The sequence below is a fragment of the Trichechus manatus genome, unplaced genomic scaffold (genome assembly GCF_000243295.1).
Source record: "Trichechus manatus latirostris isolate Lorelei unplaced genomic scaffold, TriManLat1.0 scaffold00038, whole genome shotgun sequence".
Classification (NCBI taxonomy): domain Eukaryota; kingdom Metazoa; phylum Chordata; class Mammalia; order Sirenia; family Trichechidae; genus Trichechus; species Trichechus manatus.
Genome location: NW_004443974.1, coordinates 17,150,417 through 17,167,406, shown reverse-complemented (window position 1 = coordinate 17,167,406; position 16,990 = coordinate 17,150,417). Strand labels below are relative to the sequence as shown.

General features: G+C 43.7%; 1 protein-coding gene across 1 annotated transcript in view; it reads left to right on the top strand.

Moving 5' to 3' along the window:
• AK8 (adenylate kinase 8) overlaps positions 1–16,990 on the top strand; it is a 170,444-nt gene that overhangs the window by 87,357 nt on the left and 66,097 nt on the right. The window contains exon 11 of the mRNA XM_004375786.1: positions 15,676–15,817. Coding sequence (XP_004375843.1) covers positions 15,676–15,817 — 142 coding nt within the window. The remainder of the gene's footprint in view (positions 1–15,675; positions 15,818–16,990) is intronic.

The following is a 16,990-nucleotide window of genomic DNA, read 5'->3' as shown; positions in this document are numbered from 1 at the left end:
AAATGTCCATTACCAGATGAATGGTTAAACACCATGTGGTGTATACATACAGTGGAATATTATTCAGCCATAAAAAGAAATGAAGTACTGATACAGACTACAGCATGAACCTTGAAAACATTATGCTGAGTGAGAGAATCCAGACACAAAAGGACAATATTGTATGATCCCATTTATATGAAATGTCCAGAATAGGCATATCCACAGAGACAGAAAATACCAGGACCTGGGGGGTAGGGGGAAATAAGGAGTTATGGCTTCATGGGTACGGAGTTTCTTTTTGGGGTGATGAAAAGCTTTAGAAAAAGATAGTGGTGATGGTTGCACAACATTGTGAATATAATTAATGCCATAGAATTGTACACTTAAAAATGGTTAAAATGGAAGTGTGTGTGTGTGTGTGTGTATGTAAAAATGGCATGGCAGGGGCTTCTGACCTCCTCTAACTTCACAAGGGGTGGGGAGAATCATTATCAGCATCAACGGCCCAAGGCTGATTCCTATGAGGTGGAAGTCAGACACACCTCCTCTCTCCAACCTTTTTACCAATTCTAACACCAGCCGTCCCTCCTAGGGTACTCTCTACTTCTCTGCTGCATTTGATAATTTGTTGCAATGGCCACACAGAATTAACAGACCATGCTCAACAGTTATGGGATTTATTAGGGAAGTAACAGGTTACAATTCCTAATCAGGAAGGACTCAGGATACAGTTCTTCCATTAGGACAGCTTCGTCTGAGCCATGCCTGCAGGCAGGCCTCTCTCTGGCCTTTGGCCTTTCTGCCCCTCAACTCCTCAGCCCAGCCTCTTCACTGCCTGAGCAACTGTTACAAAGTTCTTTAGCTCCACCAATAAGTGCCCAGAGGCACCCCACTTTGCCAGTAAGTGTTGGCCCAAAGGCACTCAGCTCCCTAGCTGTGTGGGTTGGCAAGCCTAGCTCCAATGACAAGTGCCCCAAGGCAGCCCACTCAACCAGCAAGCCTTCTGCCTGAAGGTGCTCAGCTCTCTTGCTCCATGGGTATGCATACCCACTGTAACCACCTTTCTCTGTGGACCAGGAAGCTCACTACGTCATTTCACACAGTTCTCCTGGTTCTGCTGCCACGTTTCTGCCGCTTCTTCTCACCATCTTGTGCCATCTCCAGTGTTACAACTCTCTCTATCTCCTTGGTCCAGGAGGCTCTCAGCACAGGGACCGTGGGTCCAAAGGATGTGCTCCACTCTCGTCTCGTCTTTTTTGGTGGTAGCGAGGTCCCCCCTTTCCACCTCTGGGATTCCTCATTTTAAGTCTAGCCCAATGGCACAACTGACCAATCCCCTAAGGTTTCATACACCTTATTTGCATGGTCCCACCCCCACAAGGGTGCCATGCACCTTATTTGTATTAGTGGTAAGCTGTCCAATCCCCTTGGTGGGCCACATCACCTTATTTGCATAGTCCCGCACAATCATTTGGTAAGAGTTACAAGACCATGGCTAGAAAGGCCATGTAAAAGCGATCCATCACACTGCAATATATTATATATGCATATACAATATTTTGGAGCCCTGGTAGCGCAGTGGTTAAGAGCTACAGCTATTAACCAAAAGGTTGGCAGTTCGAATCTCCCAGCCACTCCTTGGAAACCCTGTAGAGCAGTTCTGCTCTGTCCTATAGGGTCACTATGAGTCAGAACTGACTCAGTGCCAATGGGTAATGGTATATAATATATATATATATTTACCACAATAATACAAAGATTAAAAAACACAACTTCACTATGAGGGAAAAACTGAAATGCCCACTCTTGGATAGCTCTGCCACTCAGCTACATCAGTGATACGTCTGCACTGTGATCTGCTGGGTTATACTGCAGGCACTTTCTGCTTTTTGCCCAAGCAGGCATGACAGAGAGGAGAGTGATTTCAAGGGGGTAGCCACTCTGAGGGATGAGCAGCACAGAAGGAGTAGAATGTACTCCTAATTGGTAAAAGCCCCCAGGGCTAATGTGCTTGTCTGGACTTGGAAAAAAATCCAATGTTAAAAAATTGCTGTTCCCTGGCACCATTGTCTACCAAGCAATTTTAAATGTTGTTGTTAAGCAATATAGATGCTAGAATATGGACTTTTGGAACCTAAAGAAACCTTAAAGGACATCTGTTTCAACTAGTAGCTGGGGAACCAAGGCCTGGGCAACAGGGACTTGTCTGGGAGCTGTGACTTGAGTTTACGAAAGGGACAAGCTAGAGCCAGTGGGCTTTTCTCCCTCCTGGAGAATTTCAGGGTGCGACAATTCAAACAATCCAGTTTATCCTCGTTACCTCCCTTATAGGTTTTAGAAATGTTCTATTATTTGATGCAGTAGTAGCTCTTAACCACTATGCCAGCAGGGTTTGTAGCGCTCACTTAGGTGCAGGATCCATGATTGACCAGCAGGTGGCAGTAAATAATAAACAAATAGCATACTAAGGCAGACCCACCGTCAGGTCCTGGCCTTAGCGCTGCAGGGCTTTCTGATCACGGCAATATGGAGTGTTTGCAGTCCTCAGCGTTGGAATCAGAACCATCTGGAGAGTGATGGTCTCCCAGAAGTGGTAGTTTAGTTTTTATTGAATTACAGTGATAGTAAATTGGGGCCCCCAAAGAGCCCAACCTGTGTTTTGGCGAGCCCCCATCCCCCAGGGTTCTGGGGAAGAGAACTTCAGGAGAGATTGTAGCCCTCTTTCTTTCAAGCACCAGTATGCATGAAATGGAAATTAAAAACAAAAGCACAGTCTGATTCCTTTTCTAAGACTCCCTACCACCCGGGTCTCACTGGGCTCCTCTTTAGAAGTGGTGGAACCCAGGGCTTCTCCAGGGGCAATGTGGGGAAGGGGAAAATAGAAGCAAATTCTGATGCCTTCCATTAATTCTGACGTGTCACCTGTACAGTGGCTTCAAGACAGGCTTGAAGAAGGAAAGAAGTAACCGAAGGGTAGCTTGAAGAGAATGTGAGGGGTATGTATGTATAGGGGAGTGTGTAGGTGTTTGTGGGGTGTAGTGTGTGTGTGTGTGTGTGTGAGTGTAGCTATGTGTAGTGTGTATACAAGAGAGTGTGTAGGTGGGTATGGGGGTGCAGTGTGTGTGTGATGCATTTGGGTATAGTATGTAAGGGTATTTATTGTAGGCATGGGTGTGGTGGGGGGAGTGGGTTGTGTGTGTCGTTTGTGTGTAGGTGTATGTTGGCATATGTGTGTTGTGCAAAAGTGTATGTAGGTGTGTGTGTGTAGTGTATGTATGAGTTGGTATGTGTAGGGGAATATGTAAGTGTGGGAGGGTGTAATGTGTAGGTGTAGCACATGTGCAGTGTTTGTAATATATAAGTGGGGTATGAGTATGCAGGGTAGTGTGTAGGTGTCTGAATGTGTATATGCGTGTGTATAGGGGTGTATGTAGGTGTCTGAATATGTATGTAGGTGTTCGTAGGGGTGGATGTAGCTGTCTGAGTGTGTATGTAGGTGTGTGTAGAGGTGGATATAGGTGTATGAGCGTGTATGTAGGTGTAGGTAGAGGTGGATGTAAGTGGGTGTATGAGTGTGTGTAGGTGTGTAATGTATGTGTGTAGGTGTCTGAATATGTATGTAGGGGTGGATGTAGCTGTCTGAGTGTATGTAGGTGCATATAGAGGTGTATATAGGTGTCTGAGTGTGTACATAGGTGTATTTAGGGGTGGATGTAGGTGTCTGAGTGTGTATGTGGGTGTGTGTAGGGGTGGATGGAGGTGTATGAGTATGTACGTAGGTGGGTGTATGAGTGTGTGCAGGTATATGTAGGTGTGTGCGTAGGGAAGTGCATAGGTGTATGAGTGTGTGTATAGGGGTGGTGTGTGTGTATGTAGTAAGGTGCTCGGCTTTGTCTGATTCAGCTTAGGGTGGTGAAAGAAGGTTAAATGGCTTACTGTGTATGTATCAGTCAGCCTTGTGGTTTTCACTTTTAAACACTGGCTGAGGGAGCTATTTCCTTTTTTCCAACTTTTGTCTCAGCCTGTTTGTGCCAGCCTCAACAGTCTTGGTGCCCCTCATGCCTACCCAGCTGTGCCTCGGGGGTCAGGGACACTAAGTGTCATGGATTGAATTGTCTCCCCAAAATATGTGTTAACTTGGCTAGGCCATGATTCCCAGCATTGTGTGACTGTCCACCATTTTGTCGTCTGATGTGATTTTCCTATGTGTTGTAAATCCTGCCTCTATGATGATAAAGAGTTGAGGTTAGCGGCAGTTATGTTACTGAGGCAGGACTCAATCTACAAGATTAGGTTGTGTTTTAAGTCAATCTCTTCTGAGATATAAAAGAGAGAATCGAGTAGAGGCAGGGGGACCTCATACCACCAAGAAAGCAGTGCCAGGAGCAAAGCATGTCCTTTGGACCCAGGGTCCCTGGGCAGAGAAACTCCTAGACCAGGGGAAGATTGATGACAAGGACCTTCCCCCAGAACCGACAGAGAGAGAAAGCCTTCCCCTAGAGCTGGCACCCTGAATTTGGACTTCTAGCCTCATAAGCTGTGAGAGAATAAATTTCTGTTTGTTAAAGCCATTCACTTGTGGTATTTCTGTTAGAGCAGCACTGGATAGCTAAGACATGAAGTGATGGTAGCAGCCCTTGCAGGGGAGACCACCACGGAGGTCCAACAGCAGGCAGCAGTGCGGTGCAGCAGAAAGGGCTCCCTACTGGCCTAGGGCAAGTCCCTTCTCTCCTTTCTCTTCATTTTTGCTGGAGAATGCACGACTGGGATCCGAGGTCTCTTTGGGCCCCTCCTTAACTCCCACTCATCGGCTGTCTGAGCTGGACTTGACTGAGGATGACAGAAGTCAGACCTGTAGCCGGCGAAGAATCAGTCTCATCCACTTACATCTCAAGTGTGGCCTAACTGGCATTGGCACTTTCTCCTGTCCAGAGCGGCAGAATTTACATGGAGGAGGGCATTTGATGTGGGGAATGGAGCTTGAACCTGGAATACTTCCACTTCAAGACGGGAGGGGGCCAGGAGTCCTGAATGGGGTGGGGTGGCATAGGAGATCCCTGCCAGATTTGGAAATTTCAGGTCTGCCATGATGATCAATCCCTGTGCCAAACACACCTAGGCTTGCAGGGAATAAATGGATTGAGATTTTAACAACCTCGAGGTCAATGTGAGGACTGGCATCTTTTATGGAAGCTCTTGAGCAAAAAAAAAGTGATACCATGTGGTATGGCCTTGTGAAATAATGAGATATTCATATCTTGCGCTTTGCTAAATTTAGGGTTGACAGGACGTTCCAGAGAGCTAGCCCTTGGCAGTAGCTTGTACTCAGGGTAAGATGTTAACTGTCAAGCCCCAAAATCAAGCCTGAGGCATCTGACTTAATGGTGAAAGACTTTAGACCACACTGAAAATTCTCTATCTGAGAGGAGGATAAAGGCTAAATGGACAGCATTATCAAGGGGACTTTAAACTTTCCGCAGAATACAGCAAATGAGTTCTGCTCCCCAAAAACTGCATTTTTACTGAACTGGCTGGTCAGACCATGCTGGCTTGGAAAGTGAGTCGATAACTTACAGGAAGAAAAGCATAGGCTGCCAAACAAAGGCCAGAGCAGAAGAACTTGAGATAGGAGAGGGGGTGGGCTTGGGGAAGTGCAGCCAAGGCTGGGTCTTTGGGGCTTCACTTCTCAGAGGCAACATCCAGAGGGGTCTGTCATTTGTTTCTGCAACAAGCAGTGTGTCCCAGCCCCTTCCCCTTGAACTAGATGAGGGTTACAGCCAGTCTTCACAGAGGAGACCCCTAATGTGTTACACGGGGACTTTTACACTGGGAGAGGCCCACGGTGGCGCCTTAGACACGAAGTCCCCTCAGAGACTCTAGTAACTGTGATTTAGCTCTGGTGACACAGTGGTTAAGTGCTCGATTGCTAACCAAAATGTTGGCTGTTCAAACCCACCAGCTGCTCCGTGGGAGAAAGATGTGGCAGTTGGCTCCCGTAAAGATTACAGCCTTGGAAACCCTAAGGGGCAGTTCTACTCTGTCTTATAGGGTCTGTGTGAGTTGGAATTGACTTGATGGCAACACGTTTTTGTGGTAATGTTAATTAGAGGAACCCTGGTGGTGCAGTGGTTAAACACTCAGCTGCTAACCGAAAGGTCAGTGGTCTGAACCCACCGGCCGCTCTGTGGAAGAAAGATGTGGCAGTCTGCTTCCATAAAGATTATAGCCTTGGAAATCCTATGGGGCAGTTCTACTGTGTCGTGTAGAGATGCTATGAGTCGGAATTGACTGGATGGCCATGGGTATGGGAATATTGACTAGGTGTCAGGGACAGACAGGTTAAATGACTCCTCCGAAGTTTCACAGGATTACCTAGGACAGGACAGATTTGGGCAAATACCTATGAACTGGTGGAGCTATGGAAGGACAGCTCCCACCCTAGGCTCTCCAAAGTGGGAGCCACCTCATGGGGAGCAAGTACAGCCTTCTGAGATTTCATCCTTTGCCCCGTTGCTCTGGTTCCTCCCACTAGTGAAACTTCAGTCTGGTCTCTCACAGGAGCCATTTCAACCTCCTTTAAGCATCAAATTATATCCTTAAACACACACACATACATTTTTTTTAAATGAAAAATTGTAAACATGTATAAAAAGCAGAGAGAACAGTGTAATGAACCTCTGTGGACCCATCTTCGCAAGTACTTACGGTCCCTCTTGTTTCATCCAGATGCCGCTCCACACACACACACACACACACACACACACACACACACACACACGCTCCCCTGGACCCCCCACAGGATTATTTTGAAACAAATCCCAGATGTCAGTGCATATTCTCTGATTGTTTATTTAATTCACGAATAGGTTATGGTATATAGATTAAAGGGATTACCAAGAGAAGGGGTTTCCCTTCAGTTATTTGCCATTGTCACAGGTGAGCAAAGTTCTTTAGTTCTCTAGACCACAAACACTTGAGGAATTAAAGAGTGCTCTGTTCTGTACAAATGGTACTGCTCACTCATGCAAAGAGGGTTTATGAAGTGTGTATCATATACCGGACACTATGCCAGGCGCTGGGGTATAGCAAAGAGTGTGACTACTTTTGTGGCTCTGACGGTGTGTGAGTGGGTGGGGTAAGGACATTAAATGAATACTGCACCAATAATTATTTATTTACAATTGTGATAAGTCCTTCTAAGGAGAAGTGCTAACTTGAGAGCCCATGTTTTCCTGGCTCTTGAAGAGAGGGGCTTGTTTTGATTTTGGCTGAAAGTTTGTATCAGTATGAGCTTTCACTTTCTTCCCCAATCTTCTGGAAATGTGACTTTTCCCTTCTTTGAAGTCCCTAGCCCTTCCTACTTCTCCTGTGTCCTTGTGCCTTTCCAGCTAGGATTGTCTTTGTCTCATCTCAACTCCAGGACCTGAGCTCTGTGAGGGGAGGGATTGAGTCTCCTTTATGTAGCATCAACTAGATGTCATCTCTCTTTACATGTATATGGTCTTTTAAAAAACAGATTGTATTATACAAGCCATTCATTTACCTACGTTTTCTCCATTTGATATTCTGCCATAGACCTCTTTACAAGTTAATATATATAAATATACATAATTTTTTAAAAGGTTGCATAATATCCCACTGTATAGATGTACTATCCTTTATTTAGCCTGTCCTCTATTTATGGACATTTTAGATGATTTCCAATGGTCATTATTATAAACAACACTGAAATGGACATCTTTGTGTACTTTCCCATCTGTGCTATTATCTCTTAGGTATAAATTCTTAGAAATAGGTTTGCTGGGTCAAAAGGTGTGTACATTTTAAATTTTGATGCAAATTGGGAAATTCCCTCTAGAAAGATTGTATCATTTTGCATCTTTAGTAATTTTACAGTAGAGTGCACATTTACTTACATATTTGCTGATTCTGGGTGTTATTAATGTTTCTAATCTTTGCCAGAGTCCCTGGGTGGAGCAAATGTTAAGAGCTGGGCTACTAACAAAAAGGTTGGTGGTTTGAGCTTACCCAGAGGTGCGTTGGAACAAAAGCCTATTGATCTGCTTCCAAAAGGTCACAACCATAAAACCTCTATAGAGCACAGTTCTACGCTGAAACATATGGGGTTGTCTTGAGTCAGAATTGACTGACAGCAGTGAGTTTTAATCTTGCCAACTGACAGGCAAGAATCCCCAACTCTTTGTGTTTCTTTTTGGTCTTCCATTCTTCCCTCAAATCAGACTTCTCCCCAGCTGAGAAACTTCCCTGTGTTGGTATTTAAGTGGCTGAGGTGAGGGGTGCAAGTGCTCCAGGGCCACTGGGCAATGAGGCCACGGAATAGTGGGGAGTGTTCTGGGTTGGAAATTGGTGTTCTGTCCCAGCCCTACCACCAAATGGCTAGTTGACCATGTGCAGTTCACTTAAGCCATAACCTCTTCTGGCCTTGGTTTCCCAACTTTGAAATGAGGGAAGTTGATAGGATGATCTTCCAGGCCCTTCCACTCTGAATCACCATGGCTGAGGCCTCATGAGCAGCCCACTGTTGCCCCAGAAGGCTGCCATTCAGCCCGTCAGATTTCCCTGGGTACAGCTTGGTTTCCGAGCAGGAACTGATTATTGGAGAAACAAATCAGAAAATATTGGCCAGTCCAGTCCTTGCCCCCAAAAAACTGATGCTTTAATGGGCCCTGGAGTATTGCTGGTCAGCAAGCTAATCACCCGGTGGATCTGCACCAGCTCCCACAAGGGCAAACTCATTTCAAACCGACTGCACTCTCCTAAAGTCAGATTCAAGTTCAGATGTTGAACTTCATGTTTTTAGTTTAAGGGTCACATATTCTTGTCTGTGGCTTCGTTGCAATTGCCCATATGGGAATCCAGATACACTTTTAGAAAGAATTAAAATACCTACACATCCCTTCAGAATACCTCTTCCAGATATGATATCTTCTATGAGTCATCTCTAGGCCCCACATCAGCCAGTGAGGCAGGTATCACAGAGGAGGACACTGAGGTTCAGGGAGGTCCCACTGCTGGCAAGTGGAGGCCACTGGACCATAGGAATCTTAGCTCATACTTGCTCTCAGAGAGGAATTTGAGGAGCTAAGAGTAGGGTTTTCTGGGTTTTATTCTAAGGAACTCTAGTAAAAGCGCTGGTATTAAAAATCCTCCTAACTCCTCCCTTAGAGTTCAGCCCACCCATCTTCCCATTTTACAGATGAAGAGATGCAAGTCCAGAGTCTCAAAGCTGGTTGGAGTAGAACTGGGATTAGAATAGGGATGCCCGGGAGCCCTTTATCCAGAGCCAACCTTTCTCTTTCACAGGGGTATCTGCTGGAAGCTTGTAGTGTCTCTCAGATACTCAGCATTCTCAAGAACTTGAAGGGTGCTGGGCTTGTGGGGTCAACAAAAAGATGGTTTTAAAACGTAGAAAGCTAAAGCTTTTAGCAGTTAATTCTTATTCAGGGGTCCTTAGCCTGAGCTCTTTGCCAACTTTACAGATGAGTCCATTCCTACCTTTAGGGGCCCTCAATTCTATAGTGGTTGCTTTGAAAAGGCTGTGGATTAGCCATATCCTTGGTGGTGGGTTGGCTTTGGTCTTTAGAGACTCCAGATGGGGACTCCACTGACTGACCTCACAAAATAAGCTTTCAGTTCACAAATGTGGCCAAGTGTATGTTCCCAGGCTTTCTGGTTCAGGATTCTGAGATTAACTCCCATGTGTTCATTCAATAAATATACATTGAGGGCCAATGTATGATGGTTTCCAAGATGGCCTGTGTGTGGCTGAAGTCCCACTCCTTCCATAAGGTTTGTCAGGACCTTCTCACTCTCACTTTCCACTGCCCTTCCTTTCCACCACTCTGATCCAGCCATACTGGCCCTCTTTCTGTTCTTTGAAAAGCTAAGTTCTTTTCAGTCTCAGGGCCTTTACTCTTGCTCTCTTTCTCTCTCTGCCTAGAACACTTTTTGTGGGTTGGATCCACCATTCAGATCTCAGTCAAATGTGACCTCCTCAGGGACCATCTTGGACCCAATCACACCAGCAGCCTCCCCTACCCTATCATTTGGTTTATTTTCTTCATAGTATTTATGCTTCTGTGAAATGATTGTTTACCTGTGTATTGTTTGTCTCTCCTGCTAGGATATAAACTTCAGGAGGACAGAGCTCTTGGCAGTCTTGCTTGCCATGTATCCCAGCATCAAACACAGAGCCTGGCACAGCACAGATGTTCAGTAATTATTCATTGGATGAATCATTGGGAAAGGCTTACTTTCGCATTAGTTTCTTCTCTAGGTGGAAATATTTGTAAATATTTAGAGGTAGACCTAGATTGGAAAGCTCTATGGCAGGTTCTTAACCCATATTGTTAAGATTTTATATTTAAATTTATGCATTATCCTGAGGGGAACCACATGAGATCAGAGAACAGACTAATTATTTACCCACGTAGTAATCTTAGCACTGGATCCCTGTGCCCCAATTCCACACAGGGTGATGCAGTGAGAGCCAGATGTACTCTACGTATGTATGTTGTTAGGTGCCGCTGAGTCAGTGACTGGTCTCTCCTGATAACATATCCAAAGTACGTAAGATGAAGTCTCACCATTCTTGCTTCTAAGGAGCATTCTAGCTGTACTTCTTCCAAGACAGATTTGTTCATTCTTCTGGAAGTTCATGGTATATTCAATATTCTTAGCCAACACCATAATTGAAAGGCGTCAATTCTTCTTCAGTCTTTGTCTTAGTTATCTAGTGCTGCTATAACAGCTATGCCACAAGTGGATGGCTTTAAAACAGAAATTTATTTTCTCACAGTTTAGGAGGCTAGAAGTCCAAATTCAAAGTGTCAGCTCTAGGGGAAGTCTTTCCCTCTCTGTCGACTCTGGAGGAGGTCCTTGTTTCTTCAGCTTCTGCTTCCTTGGAGATTTCCATGTGTCTTGGCATCTATCTTACCCCATCTTTGTTTCTTTCGCTTGTTTGTTTAATCTCTTTTATATCTCAAAAGAGATTGACTCAAGACACACTCTACACTAATAACTGGAGCCCTGGTGGCTCAGTAGTTAAGGGCTATGGCTGTTAAACATAAAGGTCAGCAGTTTGAATCCACCAGCTGCTTCTTGGAAACTCTGTAGGGCAGTTCTACTCTGTCCTATAAGGTCACCATGAGTTGGTATCAATCCGACAGCAACAGGGTTGTACAGATAATACTGTCTCATTAACATAACGCAGACAGCCCATTCCCAAATGGGATTATAACCACAGGCATAGAAGTTAGGATTTACAACACGTATTTTTGGGGGACACAGTTCAGTCCATAACAGTCCTCTTTATTCATTGTCCAGCTTTTGCCTGCATATGAGGCGATTGAAAATACCATGGCTTGGTCCAGGCTCACCTTAGTCCTCAAAGTGACATCTTTGCTTTTTAACACTTTAAAGAGGTCTTTTGCAGCAGATTTGCCCAATGCAATATGGCATTTGATTTCTTGACTGCTGCTTCCATGGGCATTGATTGTGAATCCAAGTAAAATGAAATCCTTGACAACTTCAATGTTTTCTCCGTTTATCATGATGTTGTTTATTGGTCCAGTTGTGAGGATTTTTGTTTTCCTTATGTTGAGGTGTAATCCCTATTGAAGGCTGTAGTCTTTGATCTTCATCAGTAAGTGCTTCAAGTCCTCTTCACTTTCAGCAAGCAAGATTGTGTCATCTGCATACTGAAGGTTGTTAATGAATCTTCCTCCAATCCTGATGCTTCGTTCTTCTTCATATAGTCCAGCTTCTCGGATTATTTGCTCAGCATACAGATTGAATAAATGTAGTGAAAGGATACAACCCTAATGCACACCTTTCCTGATTTTAAGTCATGCAGTATTCCCTTGTTCTGTTCTAATGACTGCCTTTTGGTCTATGTGCAGGTTCTACATGGCACAATTAAGTATTCTGGAATTCCCATTCTTCTAATGTTATCCATAATTGGTTACGATCCACACAGTTGAATGCCTTTGCATAGTCAATAAAACACAGGTATTCTCTATCTGGTATTCTCTGCTCTTAGCCAAGATCCATCTGACATCATCAACGATATCCCTCATTCCACGTCCTCTTCTGAATCCAGCTTAAATCTCTGCCAGTTCCCTATCAATGTACTGCTGCAACTGTTTTTGAATTATCTTCAGCAAAATTTTACTTGTGTGTGATATTAATGATATTGTTCAGTATGGAAGAGATCCATATTTGTGCGCATTCCAAAGAAAGGTGATCCAACAGAATGCAGAAATTATCAAACAATATCATTATCGAACTCTATGTATACAGGGGTCTATGTCACAGGAGAGGAACCCCTGAATTATGAATCTTGGAGCTTATATAGGACAGCTGGCAATGCTGCCCCTTCTCCCTTCTGGAGAGATAGAATGGCTCTTGCTCAAGAAAGTAAACAAATCCTCTCTAGGGAGAGGAGGGGAAGGTCACTAGGTTTATAACCGCTGGAATGTAAACAAATGCCTTAACTTCCAAGACTTGTTTGCCAGTTAATCATCCTTTGACTCAGGTGCCAGCCATCTTTGTTTGGAAATCCCTGTGTGGAAACATGAAAGTATTCATGAAGCACTGTTTCCCTACACGCATCTTCTGAATTAAAACATAATAGTCACCATCTTCGAGTGTCTGCGACATGCCTGAAACTTCATATACAGTGTTAACCCTGTCACGATAGATATTGTTATCCCCTTTGGCAGATGAGAAAGCTGAGGTACTCTCTGAGGTTGACCTTACACACAGCCAGGAAACTACCCCGGCTGCACATGGGGATGGTACCTTGTCAAGGTCAGCTCATAAGGGCAGGGCTGAGATGAGACCCCAGATTTGTGAAAGCCCCAAGCCCATGTTCTTTCCTCTCTACCACTTGCCCTCCCCAAAGTCGGTCAAATGGTTTAAACGTATTTGTCTTAGTTGCAGGGAAACTTTTGAAAAGGGAAGATTCCTTGGTTATTCATTGTATACCTACTATGCACCTGGCACCAAGTTGGACACCTGAAAATGAGATAATGAGATAGACATGATCTTTTGTCCTCATGGGATCCAGTCTCTAGGGAGAGGCAGGCATTAAACAAAGAACTACCCAGACAAAAGAATTGAAAGCAGGGATCAAACAGATAACTTGTGCACCAGTGTTCACTGCTGCATTATTCACAATAGCCAGAAGGTGGAGACAACCCAAATGTCCATCAACAAATGGATAAATAAAATGTGGTATATCCTTACAATGGAATATTTTTCAGCCATAAAGAGAAATGACGTGCTGATACAGGCTACAACATGAATGAACCTTGAAAACATTATGCTGAGTGAAATTAGTCAGACACAAAAGGACAAAGATGGTATGATCCCACTTATATGAAATATCTAGAATAGGCAAATGCATTGAGACAAAGGTTTATTAGTGGTTACCATGGGCTGGAAGAAGGGGGAAAATGGGGAGTTATTGCTTAAGGGGCGCTAAATTTCTTTTTTAGGGTGATGAAAAACATTTGGAAATGGATAGTGGTGATGGCTGCATAGTATGGTGAATATAGTTAATGCTACTGAATTATGCACTTTTTTTTTTAAACAATATTTTACTGTGTTTTTGGTGAAAGTTTACACAGCACGTTAGGTTCCCATTTAACAATTTCTATACACATTATTCAGTGACACTGGTTACATTTTTCACAATGTATCACCATTCTCATTATTTCCATTCTGGTTGTTCCGTTTGCATTAATCTAGCTTCCCTGCCCCCTTACCTTCTCATCTTTGCTGTATGGTAAATGTTGACCATTTGGTCTCATATAGATGATTTTTTTAAAGGAACACAGTAATCGTGTGTGATATTGTTTATTTTATGAGCCAATCTGTTATTTAGCTAAAAGGTGACCTCTGGTAGTGGTTTCAGTTCTAAGTTTAAAGGATATCTCAGGGCAACAGTCTCAGGGGTTCCTCTAGTCTCTACCAGTCCAGTAAGTCTGGCTTTTTTTTTGGGAATTTGAGTTTTGGTCTATATTTTTCTCCTCTCCTATCTGGGACCATCTATTGTGCCCCTGGTCAGAACAGTTGGTAGGGGTAGCCGGACAGCATCTAGTTCTGGTCTCAGGATAGATGAAGACGTAGTTCATGTAGGCTATTAGTCCTGTAGAGTAGTTTCTTCTTTGAGTCTTTGGCTTTCTTCTCTCTCTTTTGCTCCAGAGACCAATGATTGTATCATAAATGGCCACTTGTACATTTTTAAGACCCCAGATGCTACTCACCAAACTAGGATGCAGATAGCCAGATGCTCTTGTTAGAGCAAAAGCCCCTTTATGCTCTTTCCCAAGACCAGGAAAGAAAGGTGAAAATTGTGAGAAAACAAATTCAGGAAACTGCAAATTCTTTAGAATAAGGATTATGGTTCTTTAGCACAAAGGAGCCCTTGTGGCACAGTGGTTAAGTGCTCAGCTATTAACCAAAAGGTCAGCAGTTGAAACCCACCAGCCACTCTGTGGGAGAAAGATGTGACAGTCTGCTTCCATAAAGATTACAGCCTTGGAAACCCTATGGGGCAGTTTTACTCTGTTCTATAGGGTCGCTATGAGTCGGGATCGACTCAGTGGCAACGAGTTGGCTAAAGGGCAATAACCCAGCAAGTCATTGCCATGGAGGAAAGCAGCTGTTACTGATTTTTCTGTGTCTCGCACCTCCATGTTCACCTGAGTGTCAGCCTGGGCAGCCTGTCTGAAGGTTTCAAATGTAGGCATTAGGGCCACTTGCCTGACCCACAGACGGTTCACAGGAGGAAAGCCGTGCACCTCCAAAGAGGCTGCAAAGCACTCTGTCACTGTAACTCTAAGAAACCACCTCATCTTGGGGCCCACAGTCATAGCAAACAATTGTAATATTTACCAAGTATTTCTGGAAAAATGAGTGCAAAGTGCAGGAAATGCAGTGCAAATTGCTAGAACGCACTACATTAGCAACACAGGATATTTAATGAGTCTGGGAGGAGAGGTAGAAATTTCAGAAATATGTCAATTGTGATAAAGTAAACAAGAGGCTTCTCTCAATATTTCATTTTCCATAGGACTTTATTTCAGTCTCTGGTTATAACTAGAGCTAATATTCTTGAGAGAGATTCAGTTCTAAATATCAAAGAGGGGAGAATTAGGGGAAGAAAGGGAGTGACCATCGCTGGTGGGTCCTAACTAGCAGAGAGAATTGGGAGAACTAATGCGGTCCCATTTGAGGAAAATGAAAACTTCAGCTTGGTGTATTTCTGTGAAAAGTCTTTTGATACAAAAACCAGATCCTTGAGGGGAAAAACAACTAGCCATATATCACTAGATGGTTGGGCGCTACCCTGACTGTAGCTGGGGATGTTAACTTGTCAAGGTCAGGGAAATGTCACGGTCACTAATGCTTTTCTAATCTCAGACAGCCACGTTACTCCTTCTCTGGATCATGGGGGGGACATAGGAAATGGGCATCCACAGCCTTCTCCAGGTGGTTCCAAGTGGCTCCACCTAAACGCAACTCTTCACCAGTTCATTCCATGTTCAAATAAAGGTAGAAAGCCCACGGGCCACTAACCCAGAGGGCCCTCCCTGACATTCTCTGTTTAGTCAGGAGCAGGTGCCTGGAGCAGCAGAGTGATCACTTGTCCTCCTTTCTCTCCAGTCCCTGACAACATCATCTTGAAGGTCTTGACCAAGCGCCTGAACCAACAGGACTGCATTCAGAGAGGGTGGGTGATGCATGGCTACCCGCGGGACCTGGACCAGGCACACCTGCTGGAAAGCCTGGGCCACAAGCCCAACAGGTGAGCTGTCCTTGGCCAGAGTGCCTCCTGGGAAGGTCTCTGCCACTGAGTGCCCTTCCGCAGCCCTGGTAGACACCTTGATCTTAGCTCAGTGAGACCCATACTGGACTTCTGACTTATAGCATACAGTTTACAAGAGCTTTTACATGTTCCTAAAATGGAATGTCTCTTAGACTCCCACCCCTCACCCCCATGTGCCTGTTAACTAGGAGTCAAGTTTGGATTCAAATCCTGCCTTCCTTGTAGGATTGTTATGCGAATCAACTTATCTTTTCTTCTGCTATTTTTACAGCTTCATTTTTTACATTTAAATCATTGATGTAACTGATATTTATTTTGATGTAGGTATGCAGTATGAGTCTAATTCTTTTTCCCCCAGTTAGCTATTTATTCCAAAACCAATTGTGGAATACTTGGTCCTTCCTCCACTAAACTGAACTTTAGAGCATACCACAATTATATATATACTTGGGCTATTTCTGAACTTTCTATTGTTTTCCACAAGTCTAGTTCTGCAGTAGTACTACACTGTTTAACTATTTTAGTTTTATCATATATTCAATAGCCAATGCAGGACAAGGCCCTCTCATTACTGTCCTTTATTTTTATATATTTATTATCCAGATGAACACTATAATAATTTTATCCTATACAAAAGAAAAAATACCATTGAAATTTTCACTGGAATTGCCTTAAATTTATAGACCAATCTGCTACAATTTGACATGACCATTTCCTACGGCCTTAGGGAAACTGTTGTCAGGTGCCATCAAGTTGTCTACAACTCATAGTGACCTTCTGTATAACAGAACAAAACTTTGTACAGTTCTGTACCGTCTTAATGATCGTTGGTATGTTTGAGTCCATTGTTTTGGCTATTGTGTCAATCTCTCTCATTGAGGGGTTCCCTTATGAAAACCTTAGTGAAACTATCAGCGCTTTATGTTGGGCCTCAGACGTTTCATTTTAAGTGTATTTCTAAATATTATCTGTTGTTGTTCTTATCAATATTGTGATAAGATTTTTTCATCTGTTTTATTTTCTAACCGGATGTTTCAGGAATATAGGAAAGATACTGACTTTGCTTCTTTATTTTGTACCCCAGCCTCCTCCTAGAACTCTCTTACTCTTTCTTATAGTTTTTCACTTGATTTTTTTGGGTTTTCCAGGTGA